The sequence below is a fragment of the Microchirus variegatus genome (genome assembly GCF_963457635.1).
Source record: "Microchirus variegatus genome assembly, chromosome: 3".
Classification (NCBI taxonomy): Eukaryota; Metazoa; Chordata; class Actinopteri; order Pleuronectiformes; family Soleidae; genus Microchirus; species Microchirus variegatus.
Genome location: NC_139804.1, coordinates 29,748,397 through 29,770,855, shown reverse-complemented (window position 1 = coordinate 29,770,855; position 22,459 = coordinate 29,748,397). Strand labels below are relative to the sequence as shown.

The window sequence follows — 22,459 nt, the reverse complement described above, 5'->3', positions numbered from 1 at the left end:
GGCTGGTCCTCGCATCTTTAAAGGGCTTTTTGGGGGTTGAGACCTGGTTTTAGGCTTAGTGTCCTCACTATGACTGCATGTGTGTAAGATCCATTGCTCAAGTGAAGAGTGAAGAACTTAATGTGACCTGAGCCAACAGCTCTTCTAAATCCTAATGTTGAATAAAAGTATTTCCATGAAGCAGAAATTGAAAAATAAAACAATTCTACTTTTCCCCATAAATAACTATCATGTGATTTTATGAATTGGTGTTTTTCATGACCCCAGAATGAGCCTTTAATATTGATATCATCATCTTTTTTTTTTAGAATAATCCTCTGTGGACAAACTTAACATCATGATGCTGAATAAAGACTGTAGGTGAGAGATATTCAGCTGCAACGCACACACACACGTTCACCATTAAAAGTTGCCGAACTGAACCCATAATGTGTATTCAAATCACATTTCGTGTTGTGTGTTTTTCCACTTTCCACTTCCACACTAAATTCCGAGGTCAAGGAACTCGAGATATAAATCACTGTCCGCCATGACGTCCACTATGCAGACACCACAGTGTGGTGCGGAATAAAAATTCCTGCTTGATGTTGTCACACACGAGCCAGACCTCGATTCTGTACCGAGTTTTTAACCTTATTTCACAGACAGAAACAGTGACATCGAGTCACTAACAATGTCTATAATACACTGAAACAAGAGGAAAATAATCATACAAAAAAGTAATATTATTTTCCTTAAAAAAATGCAACTGAAATACTGTTCATGATAATAAAAGCTATCGATATTGATGAAGCATAAGTCAGGGTTTTGTTATAATCAGATTCACTCTGGTTAAGCAATGATGGAAATCCATAGTTTTAGATGGTGGTTCTTTGGGTTTAGGGGCGGGTTAGGGTTAGAGTTTGGCATTTAGTTGTGATGGTTAAAGGCGCCATATGTAAGAATGTGGCCAAAAACAGTTACTACACTTTTAGGTTTTCGTTTTCTCCGCCATTGTAGCTCAGAAGTACCTGGCAACCCGTGGTAGCTGCAGCTGAGACTCTACTGACTGCAATACTGACTGAACATGATTTCAAAACATAAACATGATTTGCAGTCTGCAAATTTTTTATTTTTTAATGCAAATATTTTGTCTGTACTGTTGTTGTTGGTGAGTTCAGTTTGTTATATGAACATTATTCCTGAGTCTCTGTGACATATTAGGAGGATTTTATGGCCAGTTGATTTATATTTATTACATAATGCACCTTTAAGGTTAAGTGTAGGCTAAGGGGTAAGGGTTAAGATAAGGGACTATGGAATGCATTATGTCTTTGAGTATCCTGTGTGAAAAAGACTGTAAACTTAAATCAGAATAGATTATTATGCTTGAAGAAGGTGACTGACTTTTCTACAAATTTCTGTATTTTTCTTATGTTCTGAGTGAATTTAGCCGGTTTGGGATCAATAAAGTCTAATTTAATCTAATCTAATTATCAAATTGCACACACACACAGAGAGAGAGAGAGAGAAAGAGAGTCACTGGTGCCACAGCATGGACTCCAAACAAAGAGAACATGGCTGAACACACCCAGTATAACCTTATATAACCTTCACTTTACACAAAAACCTCTCCCCTGTACGTGAACACAGATAATCATAACTCATGGTGACACAGCACTGAGATTTGGAACAGGTTTGTTTACATTTGTCCACATGTCACTGTGTTATGTACAGAATCAGAAGTGCTGGGTGTGTTGTTGTTAGGGACTGGTATCTGGGTTGTTGTTTTTTTTAATGATCCTGTGTATATACGGTATTTAACTCATTGTATTGTATAATAAATATCACCTATTATAGTCAGTGCTGACCTCTGGTGGTTACACACGTCACAGCACAGCAACAATTTGTCCTTAACTGTAATAGAGGAAATGAACCACAAGGTGGAAGAAGAAGTCTGAACCTCTGCTATAGCAGGTTTATTTACATTATCTCGACTCTATAGTTTCTCAGATTGCTTGTGGTATCTGTGGATATAAAAAGTGTAAAATAGCAGATTAGAGTTACATGTTACATTATGGGTGATATGGGCTGGATTCCCTGGTGAATATTGTGTAAATGTGAAATGATACGACTGTGGATCATTTATTATTGTTATTGGCAAGCCAGAGGGAAAAAACATTCAAATAACAGGATAAAAAAAAACAATAAAACTATCACAGCTGTGGGGTCAGAAAATGAGAGGACGTGATCACCTTAGACCACGGAATGGCCAATAATTACCAGTTTGTGGAGCTCTAATCCCCCACGAGCCTTAAAAGTAATCATTTAAATATCAAATGTATTCTAAAATGAATTGGGAACTAATTTTACAATCCATTTAATGTGTGTCCGACACAGTATGAGTTGAAACTATATTTAAAATGACAAAATTCATCATATTTGACCCGGTTGTAACTCAAAGTGCACAAACTCAAGTGTGCAATGTTAGCAACAGCATCTGGTTCTCTCTGGATTGAGATAATATAATAATTTATGTATATATATATATATATACAGTATATATATATATCTCACCCGTGAACTTCTCAAAGTGCATTTAACAGAATAGAACATAAATATCAGTGCTGTTAAAACAATCACATGCCACACAGATTGTATAGAATAGAATAATGTGAGGGACAACATGTTTCAATCATTCTTTAGAAGCTCATCTACCTGACACTGACCCTGGAACAGCTGTGTCTGCAACCATGTGGCTCTGCAGCGTCTCTGTGGTGGCTCCATGTAGCTTTGAAAGAAAGAAAAAAAAATGTGATTAAAATGTTTGTCTTTCAAAGTGAACGCCTCTTATTTAGAGATCAAGACGTGGAATACAAGTGTTTTAATATTTGGGGGCGAACTAAAAATGCACGTCACATCCTTCAGTAACGTCTACGTCAAAATGCGATATTTAAAAACCTGCTCCACGAACAAACTGACAAACCTGTGTTTGAAATATGAAGCAGCAGTGAAGCATGAACTACTTCAGATCCAAACATTGTTTTATTTATTTCAAAGTGGGTCACATTTTATGGGTCAAATAGGTTTTGCGGCTTCAGTGAAATTGAGAATAAGTCACTCTTTCTTCTGTATTGTCCCTCATTATGATGGAAAAAATACTTTAGTGAATGAAATGTCCTTTCAAAATGTGTTGTAGACACTGACTCTCTTTGCAGTAAATGTATGAGCGAACTCTTCTCGTCACCAGAGGGCAGCGTCGTACCACTGACCTCAGAGTCGTTTGAAAGACAATACAGAACTCAAATGAGCTTTGGGTTTTGGCTGCTTGTTGTTGGTGTTCTGTGTAAAATGTAAAATATATCGTTTAAGTACTGGCACCAAAACTCTGCTGCTGTATTTCCTTTTAATGGTTTTTACTCCAATTGGTTTCTACTATACTCAACAAATATATAAACGCACAAACTTGAAATGGTGAACAAATATAGAATAGTCATGACATTTGCTCAGATTCTTGATGCATTTGTTTAAGGAACGATTTGTTTTGTTCAAACTCAGTAGTCCAGTGTCACTTGGCCACTCCTATTGACTACAATCTCAGATTGAGTATTTCAACTCACCAGAGTCATGGAGCATGGCAGAGTGGTGGTCAATATGTGTGACCAGTACACAGACACTCCTTATGGTCTGGTCAATAAAAGGGCACACCAAAATGTGGACTTTTGTCACTTGTTAATATGCCACAGATGTCACATATCATGCTGTGGCAACACAACTGAATGTGCATCATTCCACAATCATTCCAGGCCACGATCGACAATCAGGTGAATTGGAATCGTCCAGTTTATTAAGGTTTATCTCAGTGAGTGACATTTGTGACCTTTGACCCCATGTTGACTGATACATTATGTGTTCACATATGTGATTTTGTCAGCACTTGAATTTGTAAGAGTTTGCCTTTAATTAAAAACAATAAATGCAAGATTTGTGTCCTTTTTGCACGACACAAGAAATAAGCCCAACCTTGTTAAAAAAGGAACTTTAACTTGAGTACATTATTCGATCGGTACTTTTACTTGTACTTAAGTAGAATGTGATAAAAAAAAAAAATAGTGGTACTTTTACTTGAGTATAATATTTCAGTAATATTTCCACCTCTGCTCCATGATATTACACTTGATTTTACCACTATTCACCAAACTTCACTGTAGAACTAAAATGATTAATCAGTCAATGTCAAATTGATAATATAATGTACGTTGATGAATTAATTTAGCTCCTGAAAGAATTAGAGAGTAAACTTTAATCTTTGGTTTAATGGAGTAACTTATTAGACAAGGTCAAATATAACGTTATTGTAAGGTTTGGCCTTGCTGTGTAAAATGACAAGTTCAGATCATGCAAATACAATTTGAAACAGGGCACATCATTCTCTGGCATAAACACTGGTCCTCCTTACAGGACCATTAGTCCTTGTGGAAACAAAAAACCTGGTCCTAATGAGGCAGAACCTCATTTATGAGGGACTGCTTAAGTTAAAGGTTAAGGTTAGGGATAAGGCTTTGTTGAGGCCGTCCAAATCTGCAGTCAGTGCAGTGTCCTCTGTGTGCGCGTGTGTGTGTGTTAAGGATGACAATGATGGATGATCGTGCTCCGATGAGGGATTTTACTAACAACATGGGTTGTCTGTGTGTGTGTGTGTGTGTGTGTGTGTGTGTGTGTGTGTAGCATGTGTGTGAACATGCTAATGAACACCATCTGTGTTTCAGCACCTGCGTCTGTGTGTTGTATGGAGTTGGTTTGTGTTGGAGGAGTGTGCGTTGTGTTGTGCGGAGCTGGGGGAGTGTGTCGTGTCGTCATGAGGGCGACCGCAGCGAGGGTCAGGCTGACACGTGCTTGGATCTTCTCCGTCGTGCGTGTGACTGTGTTTGTATTAAACAAAGTGATTTTTTTTTATGTCGTCGTCGTCTGTGACGCACTGGGCCCAAGATTCCGTTTATCCACCGTTTCAGTTCTTATTTGTGTGAAAAGTGGTGACATGCAGTGTGTGTGTGTGTGTGTGTGTGAAGAGAGAGGCAATGAAGGGAAAATGTCAAGGGTGCATTTGTGTTAGGTTAATATGACCTTTGTGTTTTCATTTCTGTCTCTAGTGCAGGTCCTTCTCTATAGCATTTCTTATCCAAACAACATTGATTTGAAAAGTACCAATGTTCCGTGAGATTTTTAGGGTCAGGTGGGGAATAACCCACAAAATACCCAGGAATCACTTTGTCACTTTGTTTAAACAGGAGATCTATGGGCTCTTTGAGCTCCTCTTTAGTGTGATTTGATCGCGTTATTGTAGCTTGTCCTTTAAAATCACTAGAACCTCCAGTATAGTTGATTTGGATGGCGCTGAAATGCTGGTCTACAGGAAAAAAAAAGGGCTTATATTTCCTCTATTTTAAAAATTTCCACCTGACCTTCATCCAACTAAATCATATAAATATGGAGAATTTGTCATCTACTCACTCCCCCAAAACAATAGGCTGGTTAACCAGCAGCCATAGCTTCGCATTAAAAAGTGTTAAAACTCTTTAATATCCTGATATTTTAACCAATATAATATCTATATATGCTCCATCAGCTATGATCTGTAATTTGGATAGCCTTGAGATGCTGGTCGACAGGAAAAAAAAGGGCTTATATTTCCCCTATTTTTACAATTTCCACCTGACCTACATCCAACAAAATCATGTAAATATGGAAAATTCCCTGTCATTTACCCACTGGTGTGTGTTTTTCTCCCCAAAACAATCTGCTGGTTAACCAGCAGCCATAGCTTCGCATTAAAAAAAAGTGTTAAAACTCTTAATATCCTGATATTTTAACCAATATAATGGCTATATATGCTCCGTCAGCTATGATCTGTCATTTGAACAGGCCTTAAATGCTGGTCTACAGGAAACGGGTTACAGGAAATTTTCCACCTGACCTTCATCCGATTAAATCACATGAATATGGAACATTTGACTCACTGGTGTGTGTTTTTCCCCCCAACAAAACAATCTGCTGGTGAACCAGCAGCCATAAACACCCATGCACTTGAATAAAAAGTGTGTTAAAACACTTAATACCCTGATATTTAAACCAATGCTATTAATGTGAGTGAAGTTATACTATTGACATGTTTGTAATATTATCAGTGTTGTAATGAAACAAAGTACAAATACTTTGTTGTTGTACTTAAGTACAAAACTCACGTGTCTGTTATTTATATTTCAAGCCACTTTTACTCCACTACATTTCCTCTTACTATCTTTGTTACTCGTTACTACCAAATAAAATCAGAAGAAGAAGAGTTGGTATTATGGTCTGTATTTATAAAGAGCTTTTCTAGTCTTTAGAAAAGAAGCTTTACTCTACAATTCTTACCTATTCACACACTGCAACATTGTTTAGTGTCTTGCGAACACATGCGGAAATCGAACCCACCATCTTCCAGTTGAATGACAACCTGTCATTCCACTGAGCCACCATGACTCAATCCTAACTTTATTTAAATTATTTACTTCTAAAACGTAGGGACATTTTATACCAGAAAATGACTTTTGACACTGAAGTACAGTAAATGTCATGTACTTTAAGACTTTTACTTGAGTAAATATTATAGAAAAGGGACTTCAACTTCTACCAAAGTCATTCTCTGGTAACATACTTGTACTTTTACTCACGTATCCCCTTTTAGGTACTTTATACAAGACTGATTATACATCATTTCTTAAGAAAGCAATAATCCTGATTATTATACTGCACCACGTAACAGTAATTGTAGATTAATATCCACCAAGAAGGTGACTCTTCCTCACTAGACTCCAATATTTACCAACACAGTCTGACGACGCGTCTGAACCCAGAGGTGGAAAAAGTACTAAAATATTGTACTCAAGTAAAAGTACCAATACTTTGATGAAATGTTACTCAAGTAGAAGTAAAAGTAGTCATCTGAAAATGTACTCAAGTAGAAGTAAAAAGTAGTTAATTTGAAATGTACTTTAAGTAGAAGTTACTTAGTTACTTTTAAATTGTACTTAAAAAATACAAAATACACAAAAAAGTATTCAATACAGTAACTTGAGTAAATGTATTTCCTTACTTTCCACCTCTGTCTAAACCCCTGAATACAACATCACCACAACATCTGCTGCTCATCTTTCACGCTCACTCAAATAAACAGACCGACTTGGTTACTCACTTTTGAGTCCTTGTGCAACAAGCGACTGACGTTGATCTTTATTTTGAACCCGTGTCTGTGGCTAAATAAATCTGGGACTCTTGTTTCCCAGTGAAGTCAATTACACTTGGTGTGCAAAAACAAATGAGCTTCAATTAAATCCTCCTAATATTTTCTCTTTTAAAGCATTTACTATATCACGTTCTTCTCGTTTCTACTGCATTTGAATGAACATATTACGCACAGCATAAAAGGCATCGATCTACACTTTTAATATCATTCACACATGGTACCAATGCAAACAATAAAGTGCTTCATAAACTTCTGGAAGAGACGACACCTGTCGTGTGAACCCCTCGTCAAAGACGGCAGAATATGTTGCATACATGGAAATGTGCACATGCACATTTTCACACAACGTGAGCCAGTAACTGTTCACGAACAGTGTTTGCTTTACTCTGTGCTTACAGGTCGACCGAGGGCATTCGTCCGCTCTCGTGCCTCTAATCTTTGATATAATATCCTCTTTTATAAATAGTTTGTTCTTTCAGGCGATCTGCCGAAGCTCAAACTGAGCAGCAGAATTGGGAAAAAAGGTGATTGAAGTGACTTTTGAACGTGGTTACGGTTGTTGACACCAGACAAAGCTGGTCGTAGGTCAGAGGACGTGGGAGACTGTTTTTTTGAAATGATAGAAAAGCAAACTCAAATAACAACCCGAGATATTAAGACCTTGAAGAAGAGCAGAAGAACACACACACTGGGTGCCACTCCTGTCACTTTATCAGGTGAACTGTGTGTACCTAATAAAGTGGCCGGTGAGAGTGTACCATTCCCATTATGTTAACAAATGGACAGTCAAACTGAAGCTCCATACAGACATAAGAGGCGCACACACACACAAACACACAAAAAACACTCATCAAACCCTGTTTTGCCTCTCGTCTCAAGTGTGAGTCGAGTTTGTGTAAAACAGAAATTGCTAGAAAAGCTTTGTGTATTACAAAAAGTTTAGTCTCGACAGTCTCACACTCACAGACACACACACACTGCCTCGAAGGAAAAAAACTTAAACTCTCATGCTTTATTCTAAGGATTTCTGTGGCACGAACATTGTTGAGGCAGTAGTTTTTCTTTTTTGCAGATATCGTAATAAAGTCCTGGTACTATACTTCAGTGTGCTATAAGGACTAAAACCTAAGTGTGGAGTTCTCCTCATGCAGATTATTTAGAAATTGTAATTACATCAGTGTGATCTTTAGGATTAGAGTTCAAGCCAGGATTGACCAAATGAGAGGCACGGGGCAACTTTCGGGAGAATTATTTGTGGGCTTTGTCTTCTCCGTGTCCCTGTCTATTCATCGACACTCACACACAAACACTATGAGATAAAGAAAACATATCACAGTCAAAAGGAATTGTGGAATTTCAGAGGCATTGATTCCCTCTACTCTCACCCACCGTGTCCACTGATTTATCATTTGTGTATGAAGTCAAACTAGGATTTCTAAACACGTCACATCACTGATAAGTGAAACAGGCAAAACCACAACAAAATAATATTCAGGAGTCCGTGATGATTTATTTTTTTTCTCATAGTTCTTCATTCATGTTTGTGTTGTTTTGTGTGTTTTTTTGCCACGAAGGGTCATCTTGATCTCACCTTTGTCACACAATCCAGTCCCCGTTGTGCTCTATATTTGCCACGTCGTTAATCGGCAGGTCGGTCACGTGGGCTGGAAAACATTGCGTCGCTTCCGCTGTGACGAGACTTTTAACAGCTGACAATAAACGCGTGACACGGCGCTGCAGAGATGAAGAGATTTACAGCGTCTCCCTTTATGACCATGACGTCCACTCGCAGTTCAAAGAAGGCACATAACATTTTTTTAGAGTGCTCTGCGCTGATTCTACGTTTATGTCTTGCCGTTTTGACTGACAGGCACTTGAACACCTTTCTGTCCTGCTGCTGCAAGCGAGAGACAAAGAACATATTAGGCACATATGACATTGAGTTGACATGATGGTACAGGTGTAATGAAGCTTACCCAGCTGGTACTTCTCTTTAGCCTCTGTTCTCTCTTTAGCATCAAAGTACCAGACTGTGATGGCAAAGCTGAATGACGCAAAAAAGCAGGAAACAAACAAAGAACATTGTCCAGGGTCAAATATTGACTTGCAAAGTCCAAAAGGAACTAGCAACTGTGGGGATTCAGACACACAACATGCACTTTGAAACCAACAATGACTAATCAATTTTCCATCAATCCATTTTTATTCTGCGGAAATGACGCTTGAATGATACGGGGGTGAGTAATTATCATCAGGCAGAGAAGACAGATTACAGCCTGCATGCGTACACATGAACAACACAGTGTAGTCAGTGTCTCCTGTGGGGGCTGCGTTTTGTTTATTCCCGTCTCTGTCGTCTATGCTTCTCCAGCACGAGTCGTGCTATCGAACCCCCCCCCCCCACCCCCCAGGAAACACATATTTCCTTCCTCCGGCCACACCTCACCCCCAGCAGTCATAGTGCAGATAGTGTTGTGTGCGCAGGTGTCTCTTTATGTACAGACCAGGGTCGTTTCATATGAGCATCAAAGAAACATTTATTAAAAAAATAAAGGAAGGAGGAAAAAGGCAGAGAGAGCTTTTTAACCAAGACATTTCAAGGCCGCACTCCTGTATCTTCCGTCATGTCTAAGCAATCAAAACCTGGCAGCTACTGAGATGACCAGGCACGCTGAATAAAATCAACACATTAAAGCTGAGGTGTGTAATGTTTAAATATTAATGTTACATTCAAACCACCATGAGTTCAATCGGTGCGTATTAAGATGACTCTCTCGGTTTCTCATCATAGTAGAGCGGTTGGAAGCTTTTTTCATGATTAAAACCAGATTTCTGATTGTTTCAGCTTCTTAAATGTGAATATTTTCTTAGTTTTTTGCTCCACATAACAAAGAAATCATTAAAACTGAATCATTTTGGTTTGTGGACAAAACAAGATTCAAGAACATCGTCACAATTAATCGAGAAAACAATCGATAACGAAAATAATCGTTAGTTGCAGCTCTACATCATAGCGCTGTTTTGTTTTCTGGCTAGCGACAGAAATTATACATTCAGACAGAGACGATCATTTATGAGCACAGCATTTCCCTTACAGCAGCGTCACTACATGCGTCTGTGAACATCCTCTCTCTTTACCAGACGGATTGAGGAGCTTTGTTGGAACGATGGAGGGTAAGAGTTTATTTCAGAGTGGACAAAGACCAGTTTGACCTACTTATTTGACGCGAGTAACAAAAGATGCACAGATTGCAGCCACATCACTCTGATGTCCGTTCCATAGAAAGTCAAAAGTCAACATTCGTGCCATTGCTTTGTTAAAATAAACAAAAAGCGACTTTTGTGACACTACTGTTACTACTTAATTTTTTAGGTTTGTATTTTTCATCATGTTTCTTGACTTACCGAGTGGAGTAGGCCGGCTTGACTTCATGCGGATTCCTGCGGTCAGACCAGAAGATCAGCAGTCGGTCAAACAGAGGTTCGATGTTGGCGACCACATTTCTGCCCTCAGGGAAAATCTGCAACAACCCTCCTTGTTTCTACAAATTTAAACAACACAGTCTTTATAATGGAGCGTAATACAGTCAGTGAGGCACACAATTGCATACTTTTTTGGGGTTTTTCTTTTAAGACGACACCACACAGTTTTGGTCAGCATGATTCAGATTTAGAAACGGTAGATCATAAATGTACCTCGACGTCCCAGTTCTTGTTGAGATAGTAGATGCATGTGATGCAGCGTCCATCACCATTAGGATTGTCAACATGGCGGACATATCCTGCCCCGTTACCTGGGTAACAAGCAACCATGGCCTAAAAAAAACCAACAGAATAAAACAGGATCATTTATTGTGTGAACAATGAGTTTTGTTGTGGATGATTTGACAAACAGATGAACCCACTACAACTCAAAGGCAACAGTTCAACGAACTAGAGGGAATAAATCAATTATTAGTGGGATGAGCCAAAGGAAACCAATCAGCATTCAGACCAGGTCTACATTTCATTGTTTGTTATGCTGTCTCTTATCATTTGGTTTCCACATTGCCTCACAGTGAACTTTCTGTATGGGTAGAACACCTTCATATTTAGCAGAAGAGGAGAGTCATATAATATATTTTTCACAGCTGCAAAACAACCTGCAGGTACAGTAGTATCCATGTTCAAACAATGGCCCCCACACTGGTATTTCCCCTGCATGACATCTGTGTGTTGGGGGATGTGAAGCATTAGAAGTGGAGTCTGAATCACAGGAAGATGCTCAGGTTTCAGGCTGCATTATTTAACTGCCTTCACTGGCTACGCTGTTCAGACCTGGTATTAACATCTGTCCTGAGTGAGTGATCTGATTACAGTTAACTGTTCACACCTGACATTACAACATGCAATGTTTTTGAATGGGATCTGAAGAGGCATTCAGGACACAGTGGGTTAAGAACACGTCTGAATGGGACCTTTCAGGTGTCGTCTTTTTTTGTAGAGCAAGAAAAACCTACAGAGGTTTCACGTACTGACAGACACCAGATGCTGCTGACATATACAGATTCTAGGTAGTGATAGAAGGAAGGGAGTACTAGACTGAAGAAGGAAGATACTGTCACTCTTTTTGACTTATAATGCAGTGCACGGGAAGCAAAAGTTACAATATCAGTGAGTGCATCACTTCAGATCAGTTCCGGGACACTCGTTCATGACTAACAGGCTCTGCACTGCTGCAGCATCGATTTAAGTTGCCTGACACTATCATTTACACTCTCATACGACACTGTGAGCCTTAACGCTGTGGAAATCAAAAGAGTGCTCGCATAGATTTCCAAGACGCATGCGTGCGTCATTGTGTTGTTTATGATGCCTTCGATAAAAGTGAACATTTGTTTGCCCTGTATTTGTCTCCTCACTCACAGCCAAGTGAGTAAGTAAGGGTGTGGGTGTGTGTGTGTGTGTGTGTGTGTGTGTGTGTGTGTGTGTGTGTGTGTGTGTGTGTGTGTGTGTGTGTGTGTGTGTGTGTGTGTGTGTGTGTGTGCGCGACTGACCAACACTTTCAGTCAGAGTTCATTAAGCACTGGACCTTTTGCTCTGGCTGCCAAGTGACGCGACAAACAGACAAGCTACATCATAATGAGCGCATCTAACGCAACAAAAACACTATGACCGACCGCACACACGTCATTATTTCATCACTTCATGGGTGTTTGGTAAAAGTACTTTATATTACAGCAACAATGTTTTTAAAGGTTTACATCGTAGTTGGTCATGCATGTAGACCGTGACGCCACAAGATTTTCCTGCTGCTCGTGTCGTCACATTATTCGCAGATATGTGCTCCAAAAAGGAAACGGAGGAGATTTGTATGAAGAAATGTATAAAAGGCTGCTGGTAAATTTTACTGGTGATTGAATGGACTTGACCTTGGCATGTTTGATCTCTATGGTCTACACAGAATGGTCCAAAGAAGAGAAAATATGTCGTCTGCAGCAGTTCTCAGTGCGAAAAATACCTTGTTGATGCCATAGGTCAGAGGAGAATTACCCGACTGGTTTGAGATGATAAAAAGGCACCCTTGAAGCATCAGAAGACCACAAGGCGATACGTCTGCCACTTTATTAGGTGTTCTGTGTGCCTAATAAAGTGTTGTATACCCACTCTCTTATAGGGACTGCTGCTGCCATGGTGATTTATCACCATAATATTAGACAATGTGAAATATGTGGACAGTTATTTATTTGACTGTTGACGCTCCTGTGTGTTACTGTTGTCACCATAACACGGCTGCTTCTACCTATGCTGCTTCAGTCATGACATGCAGTCCTGTGCAAAGGTCTTAGTGCGTCACCAGCTTTGTTTTCATGCATGTGAAATTCTGTGACATTTGCATTTGAATTGCAATGATGCGACTGAAGGTTGGTCTTGTATATTAGCAAAGTGATGCTCAAGCATGTCTTCATCCTGGTATAATGGACCCTTTTCAGTGCAGATAGTTCTCGACATGAAATAGTACACAAGGTTTAGCAATAACATGAATTCAAGTTCCACTAGAGTCAAAGCCAGAGTCCTGCAATTGTAATAAAAAAGTATAAGGGTAGGTCACACTAAAGCCCGCATTGTACTTCTACACCTGCGTAATGCATTTTCAAATTGCGTAACCACGGAGACCTCGAGCCCTCATAGTTCTCACGGTGTCGGATACGCACTGCAATTTCCCGCCCGATCAGTAGGGGTCGCTACGCAAGGTTGTTGTTGCTTCTGGCTACAGTGAGCAAGGGCGTCTGAGAGAGAAAGACTGTTGTTGCTGCAGCTGAATAACATTGAAACACAGATACTTTTGATACAAAAATGGAGACGTGAAAGACTGAGGAGACGCATCCGGAGGTGGTATGTACGTCCACTAAATGTACCGAGACTGATGGCAGGCGAATATAACAGTCTTATAGGACCGATGAGGGACATGGACGAAGAAACCCACTTCAGGAACTTCCGAATGCTGGCTGGCAAATGTGATGAACTTCTATGCCGTGTGCTACCTCATATTAATCATCAGGGCACCCACCGCATGCCCGTTGATGCCGCCCGGAGACTAGCGGAGGACCAATCGCAGCCCTTGTCATCTCCGTTGTCCTTTAATGGCGTGACGGACACTTAAAAAATATTCCATGCAGTCAGAGACGATGGAGAGGCTCTCTGACAGGCTCTCCGGCGACATAGATGGCTCTCCGTAACCGACGTAGAGCACTTCACACAGGAGTATAAATTGGGCTACTTGACGCTTTAACCTTTTGGATGGCAAACAAACAAATTACTGTCAGAATTTACTGAATTATAACAACTCTCATGAAAAGATGAAGCTCCTATACTATATAATGAACGATGGTGCTATACTATACTATGGTGTAGTGTGGTCTTCTGTAGTGAGTATATCGTCAAGTGTGATGGTCAGTGTTGATTCAGTTGCCACTTACTGATCAATTTTTGGGAAACTCAGGAAATGGTCAGTGACTTTGGTTTGGTGGCACTGTGGAGCCCTGACACCATGTTTTCTGTATTTTCTGGGTGTGATGCAATAAAGTGAAATCATGACATCATTATAGCGGTGGCATAAGAATTATAAAACACATCACCCTCTGCGCAATGCTGGAAAGTACCCAGGTGACCGAAAAACAAAACACTGATAGTGAGAAACAGAAAAAGACGTGTGGAGCCAAAAGCAGCACTGTCGACTTATTTCACAACAGTTTGAATGCCATTAAGTACAGCTTTAATGAGAAGGGATATATATAACACAAGTATTTTCCCAGCAAACAGCTTCTTCTCTCAAACCAGTAACAGCATCAATAAACGCAAAGTAACAACAATTTGCTTGTATTACACCACAAAAGACAGCTCAATCCCAGCCTGCAGCATAAACCCCACACAAACAGAGCGTGACACAGCATGTCGATACTATCTGTCATTTCTGCCCATCTCTCTCCTTCATCTACCCTGAGATCTGTGCCCACAGTCGGGTAAATTGGCACCAAACTCCGGCAATGGCATCAACGCCTTAATGGCAGCACTGGGCAGATACCTGGGCTGTCAAGGTGATGGCCGCTCATTTTGGGTATGAGGGGTGTGCGTCTCTGAGAAGATGAATGTGTGGTGAAGAGATGAGGGCGGAAAACGCTAAACAAATACTGGCATTAGGAGGAGTGAGGAGCAAATGAATGAATGTGTGTGTGTGTGTGTGCGGGAAGCAGCAGGTATTAAAACACAGATGGGGATGATGCTGTATTGGGCTGGGGCAATATGGCCAAAAAGGTTATCACAATAAAAAAAAATTCAATCAGCCAACGAGACCACAGCTGAGTCATCGTAAGCACAATAAATATCAGGTGAACATTTTGGATGCAGAATAACAGTTCCTTTGTGCTGTGAAGTGAGTCATAATGTTTCTGTATTCTGTAGCCAAAAGGATCAACCTCATGAGGGCGAGGCTATAGAGGATCAATATAAACGTGAACGGTGTCCTCGCCGTTATGTGGTGGAATCAGTTTTACGTCGTCTATTTCATTTCAGCTTCAAATGTATTCCAACACGACTGATGTTTGCCTTCCGCGGGGGTTGGGAGACAGTTAACTCACTAACTGTCAAGCAGCTCTGCCGTCTTACTCCATTTCCACAGCTGATTACTCAGCAGCAGCCTGGATGACACAGGGTGCGTTATACATCAGGATCAGTCATTAAGTGAAGGAGACTAAAGCCTGAATTATTATACAATGCATCGTCACCGCTGTCCTTTCCTGGCCTTCTTGTCATCGGCCATCATTTGGCTGGATTTACCTCGAGTTTACTGCTTCTCAGTGATGGTTTTCTGGATTTAAGACTGAATCTGACAATCTGCATTGTCCATAGTTTCATTATGCGGTAAATCTGATAGTCATTAGTATGCGAGTATACACATAAAGGGTTATGGACGTTATAATTATAGTCTGGTTTTTTGTAGATCTTGACATGAATGCTTATTATGATACAGAAACAGGAAATGTGTTATTACCCATTATTACCAAAAAGACGATGAGGTAGTTAGGGCCATACCATCCAGTAATTTCAGCATCACATAAATTAAAAGCAATACAGAAATAACAGCACTTCTGTTTTCTCATTTTATTGTCTTTTATTGTCTGTCAATCTATGCAGTTCCTGCAGAGCCGGAGCTCTGCTGTATCGTCTGTGCTACTACATGACGTCTGCCTGCTGCCTGCATGGTGGCACTGCTGCGCTCTATGCGGGCCATGTGAGGACACGCTGCTGCGGCACACATTCTCTTCATGAAAAAGCTGCTGCTGCTGCTGCTGCATCGGCCTTTCTCATGCTTACTCAACACAGTCCTCCCACTCTTTGCTCCCTATCCCTGATTTCCGTTAAACTCCTACACTCTTTTGCTTCTCTTCTTAAACAAGACTTTCCCCATAAAACACCTTGCACCATATTGACAGAATAACAATGCGTCTTGTTAATCTATAATCCATATATGCTCCATCCTGTAATGTCTCAAATGCTGCTGACTAACGGGAGCCAGAGAGCAGAAATATTAACCACCGTTGGTACAGCATTATTTTTGGGTACTGCCAGCCTCTCCTGTCGTTCTCCACCTCTCTTAAACACAATACACAGCTCGACACTGTATGGGCCTGTTACCAAGGCAACTGCTGGGAAATATTTTGTCCAAGTAGTTAAAAAGGGGGTTGATAAGACAAAGGAAAAAAGACCGCAAGGAAAAGGAGATTGGCATAAATGTTTGGAAGAAAATGAAAGAATACGGCAAAGACAAAAGGTTTGGGGGATAATCGTCACGAAACGGAAAAGTCACAGTGACCTATCAAGCGTCACACACCTCAGTGCTATATCTATCATTAAGCCGCCTCCTACCCTCCCTCCTCCTCCTCAGGAACATCCAGCCAGAACATTTTGTACTGTGCAACCCTGAACTTTACTTAAATGTGCCAAGAGCAAATCAAGTGATCTGCCAAGGCAACGGTCACCATGTGGTCATCTAACATTTTTACCCGAGGACCCATCGGTTAGTCATTGCAAGGTCAAATATGAGACAATGATTTACGACGCAGGCTACAGCGAGTTATCTAAATTATCTATAAACTCACTTCCTTCCTGGATTTCTATTTATATGCATTTCTCTTCACTCATACTCACTCCCCAGTGAAAACAATACTAGAATATTATTTAAAATTCACTTCATTATAGTCATTTATAATGAAGGGTTTAGCTGCAATGAAATTAAATCAATAGATTTACCTTGGGAGACATTTTTGTTTTGTGCACAGCGAAATTTAAAAGACAGAGGTTCCTTCTACACTACATTTTTAAAAGAAAATGAGCTATATTGTGAAAATATAAAAAATGAGAAATTATTAGATTCACCAGGACATAAGTCACGTAATTTCCTCGACTGTTTTTCAGTTTGTTTAGGCTTTGGCACGACTTTGACCAAACAGCAGCGTTGGCAGCTTGTGCCCAAGATAGCAAAGTCAGACTCAGCTAGCCCCTGTTTAAACACTGCCTAAAGCTTATGTAAAGGAAGAGACTGATAAAGAGGGCAAAGTGCTATGAGTGCTGTTACCCAGACGGGGTGAACAAGGCTATGGGGTAAATACATTACAAAAAAAAACGAGGGTTTTATCAAGGAGAAACACGCATATAGGGAAATATCTAAGAAAATCCTGACGTGTGTTCATTTAAGAGAATATAAATAGGCCACCCTCTGCCATCCTCATTTAGACTGCAATAATAAAAGTGCTGGTAACATCTTTCACCATTATTCTTATTTTATTTTTTAAGCTTTTTTTCGGGAAATTTGCACTTTGGTCCTGACAAATGTTTTCAAACCATCCTAATCTTAAAATCCTGACAGAACGAGGCATCTGTGGAAAAACTGCAGACTTTGCCTGTAATGGTTCAAATCGATTGTAACGGCAGACTATCGATGTACATATCTGTGTTGATAGAATAATATTTGAAACAAAACTAACGTCTCATCACATGGATTTCTGAGGGACTACTTTCTCAGCACTATACTTCCGGCAGTGGAATCACTCCGCCGCTGCCGGAAGTATGACACGCTGCTGCTGAGACATAAATCCTCCAAATTGCAAGGTTGGTTTTATTTCAAACATTCTATCAACACAGATATGTACATCGATAGTCTGCCGTTACAATCGATATATATTTTATAATATTATATATTTCTTTTACTGGTGGGTATGAAGTGGTATGACAGCTGGCACAGAGGTGCAAATTGTGGCAGGCCCAGACACATGGTCAGGGTCAGAAGCAAGGTTCAGCACAAGGCCAATTCTTAGAGAACTTGTGTGTGCCAGAAACAGACCAGACCTTATCGTGACATCCTAACCTTGATACTCTATTGATGAGGTGTGTGTGTGTGTATTTGCTAGCTTACATGTTGGCAGTAGCAAAGCAAAAATGGAGCAGACCATACATATTATACATTATATTATCCCAATAAATAATTTCAAAAAAGTTCAATATCAATAACGGTCCTGATAAATGTCACAAAGATTTTTTTCGTAAAACATGTTTTGAATGTGTTGAACAAACACATATATATATATATATATATATATATATATATATATATATATATATATATATATATATATATATATATATATGTTATGTTATTTTTTTATTATCTTTCTTTTCATGCTTTCTCTCTTTTTTCTGGCTGTGCCTCCTCTTACTGTACCTTGGTGCGTCCATTGATGACCCTGTTGCCCAGCTGTCCGTTGGCAGCACTGTGCATGATGGCCTCGTCGATGTGAGACATCAGATCCCTGATGCCCTCGCAGCCAGGCTCGTGTCCCTCCACCCAGGCGATCTGGTCACCGCGGATGCTGTTCGAGGGAATGTTCTTCTGGTTCACCAGCTGCCCGCACCGAAATTTCCCACTGCGGCTCAGAATCTCCACCTCCCCCAGGATCTTGTCCCCCAGCTGAGGGCCCATGAAGTTGTCCTTCACGCAGATGCCATAGTGTTTCATGCATGGGATGATGTACTGCTGAGATAAACTCTCTGCTGACCAGCCGATCCCTACAGGACATGGTGCACTAGGGATGATGTTAGCCTCCACAGGAGGACCCTGGCTGGATGCAGCTGACGTGTCTGAGGAGACCACCTTAGGTCCGTTGTGCTGGTTAGTGCGAGGGACCGGTGGGGTAAAGGGAGACTGGGGAGTGACACAGGGCACATGATTGGTAGTCTTTTGTTTGCAGCTGGAACTGATGCTGCTGCTGCAGGTGACAGTGGTTGAGAGTGGGGTAACCACTCCTGCCCCATTAGGGGCCTCTGAGGATTTTTGAGGTACACTAACCTGTGTCAACTTTCTCCTCTTTGAGTGAGAGTCTGTAGAAACAAAAGCCGGGTTCACAGAACCTCCTAATGCTGGTGACCCTGTGTTTAGCCTAGTCTCGGTCACCCAGTTCTCTCCACCTCTCCGTTTCTGCTGTTGCACTTGCCTGCCCTTCAAGTCGCCATTGACCCTCCTCGTCACTGAAGGGCACTTCTCAGGACATTTCCTGTCCCCCGCACAGACTCTGCTAATGACGGGGTACGTGGCGTCACCGGTTACACACGCAGCACCCTTCATCTGCGCCGGGTCACCGTTCGGTGTGTGAGCCAGCGCACCCGCGTGACAGCCCTCCACCGTGGCTGATGGTGACACCACGCCTCCGCTGAAGAGCGGCACGCCGGTTTTGGACATCTTCGTCCGGGTCGTGATTCCTGGCGAGTCGGTCTGAGAGGCCAGACCCGCGAGTAACTCCGCGGCCGTTGGACTCCCGACCGGCGCCGCGCACACGCCGTTAAGCCCCATGCCCGCCCGGTACGTGTGCTGAATCTCTGCCGGTAGACAGGTGAGCCGCTGACCGCTCGTCCCTCCTTCTTGTGAAGCTGAAGCAGCGACGGATTGCAGGGAAGAGCTTGGGTTTAAAGTGTCAGTGCGTCCCAAGCTCTCCATTTCATCTCGTCGTGTGCTGGATGCGCACGTAGCTCACGTCCTCGCTTCATTTTCTGGCTTTCTCAGAAACGGCAGAGCGCTTCCACTTGCACACACAGCAGAGAAGTTTCATGTCCTAAATTCCGCGTCTGACTTCACGCCACCACCGTCATTCAACACTCTCAGGCTGCGTGTTCACTTGTACCACTTTAATGGACATTTTGACGTTGCGTAAAATATCTGTGGAGAGTAAAACGATACACTTTAGTCCTATTAATAAACACAGAGGAGGACAAATAAAAGCAGTTTAAACAAGTCTTTGTTGTTGTTCTTAAAGTCTACGCTGGATTTATGTTTATACTATGACCTGAAAACATTCATTTTCTTTCCTAAGTAAAAGAAAACAATGTCCATGTACTATAACATATTCAACCATTATAGTTATCAAAAGCTATTGGACTACAATTTAATTTAAAATCAAGTTCATCTTTTTAATATTTATTGCAGCTAAATATTTGATTTGTATTCCCTTATAATAAAGGAAGATACTTAGGAAGCAAACTCGCACTTACTGACCGGCTTATTCAAACTAAACAGAGATACCATATTTATTTTAAAATAGCACTTGTATGCAATTTAAAGATATTCTTGACTGTAAAAGAAACGACAATTAAATTACTTATAGAGGTCAGTTATTCAACTTAGCAGCCTCAGGATACTGTTTGGGTCATACAAATACGCGAATGTATAAATGTATTTGAAGCCAACGCTTTGACGCGGTTAAATACATTGATAACGTTCCAAACGAGTGTGAAAAGCAGAGTAAAAACGTCCCTCGAAAGCCCCAGCGTGGTACAATGCTCACCTACATCCCACAGCAAAGCAGATCCTCGGTGAGCGTACGTGACAGGCGGAGAGTACGCATGTTATTTCCGGGTATGTCTTGCCCGTGGCGCGTGTGTGTAACAGAGAATATTCTGGTCGGTTATAAATAATAATGATGATGATATTGTCCACGGGGGTGACGACGACCCGGCGTCAACCCGACACTACAGGGCAGACGGAGAGCCTGAGAGCCATACGAGGTCTCCTCAGTCACCGAGAAACAAACTCTTTCATCGCTATGTCGAACGAGCAGAGAGCCTCCTTTCTCCCACTCTCTACCCGCTACTCCTCCTCCTCCTCCTCCCTCTCTCGAGCTCATACCACGTGATCAGTACTACGCCCGACCCTACACACATTTACATACACAAGTACTATGGACTGGTTTGAAGCAGGTGTGGGAAAACACGTTGTAGTTTATTTATTTAATTTCATTCACTTATTTAAAAATGTTTAACAACACAAAATTGTCCAAGTCTCGTGTGAACGAGAGCAGAAAGAATAATAATAATCGTATTTACTCTGCCCCTTTATTCCAATTAAAGGGGAAATAAGTAGTTTATAGTGCCATCTAGAGGAGAGGCTGAAATTTACAACAAAGACCTGCTGCTCTGCTCACCCCCTCCCTTCCCTGAGCGCTACGGTATCCGCAGCTGGTCAAATGTCGTCCTCGTCGTCTTTCTCCGTGTCAGCAGATGAGGTTCGTGAGGTGAGGGAGAGGGCGAGCTACCGCGGCCGTAGAAGACGAAGCGGAGAGAGAGGAGGCGGGACTTCTGCTACAATTAAAGAGACGCTTGTTTTGTTCTCTCGCGTTTGTCCTTACAGGCTCCGGTAGAAACATGGCGTCTCGCTGCTAACAGTGGCTATGCAACCGCGGTCATGTTATTTAACATGACTTTTTGAAACACTACGAAAATTAAACAAAAACTATTATACAGCGACTAGACAATGCAGGAGCACATAATATGTATAAAAAGTGGATTTTGGGTTATATAAATCCATAAATACTACATATTGTACCTTTAATCAATTTACATAGTATATAAAATAATTACAATATATTGTATATAAATATATATCCATCAATCCATTATCTACCGCTTTATCCTCCACAGGAGGGACGCGGGGTACACCCTGGTCAGTCCATCACAGGGCCACATATAGAGACAAACAACCATTCACTCACACTCTCACACCTTCGGTCAATTTAGAGTGAATAATTGACCTAATCCCCATGTTGCATGTTTTTGTACTGTGGGAGGAAGCTGGAGAACCTGGAGAGAACCCACGCACACACAGGGAGAACATGCAAACTCCTTGCAGAAAGACCCTTGTTCCAACCCGGGCTCCAACCCAGGGAACCCAGGTCTTCTTTCTGCAAAGGCGAGAATGCTAACCACTACTTCACACATACTGGCAACAAATGAATGTAATGTTTTATGTTTCTTTGTTCAGATTGTTCAATAAACATTCCATCAGTTTAGTCCTGTATGTTTTTTTGTTTGTTTGTTTTTAAAGATCTCTGTTCCTTTTAAGTTACTAGTGCAGTGCCCATGCAAAATATCATACTGTTGTTTGTTTTTAGTAATTGTTGGTTTACAATTACACAGCAAAAGTTCAGCAACATTTTTATGTATGGTAGGAAGCAAATACTGATACTGCCACATTCGTCATCCGAGTACCAGGTACTATCGCTAATGGAAAAACAAAAATCGGTATGAATAGATTTCTGTCTAACCAAATACGCATATGTCCTCTGTTGTCCATTGTGTTGTGACCACTGTGTTTTGTCGTTGCACCGGTACAAC

General features: G+C 41.0%; 1 protein-coding gene across 2 annotated transcripts; it reads right to left on the bottom strand.

The window, feature by feature from the left end:
• Positions 1-7,221: 7,221 nt before the first annotated feature.
• On the bottom strand, positions 7,222-20,892 carry egln2 (egl-9 family hypoxia-inducible factor 2). 2 transcript variants are annotated; one of them, XM_083886742.1, is made up of 7 exons: positions 20,635-20,892; positions 19,146-20,009; positions 18,522-19,001; positions 10,961-11,080; positions 10,670-10,806; positions 9,241-9,308; positions 7,222-9,161 (listed from the first exon to the last, which is right to left on the bottom strand). In XM_083886742.1, the coding sequence occupies exons 2-7, from the start codon at positions 19,788-19,790 to the stop codon at positions 9,109-9,111; spliced, it is 1,503 nt and encodes a 500-aa protein (XP_083742868.1). In that variant the 5' UTR covers positions 19,791-20,009; positions 20,635-20,892; the 3' UTR covers positions 7,222-9,108. The 2 variants fall into 2 exon arrangements, with proteins under 2 accessions (XP_083742868.1, XP_083742867.1); XM_083886741.1 differs by having other exon boundaries at positions 7,224-9,161; positions 18,522-20,009; positions 20,635-20,890.
• Positions 20,893-22,459: the final 1,567 nt, after the last annotated feature.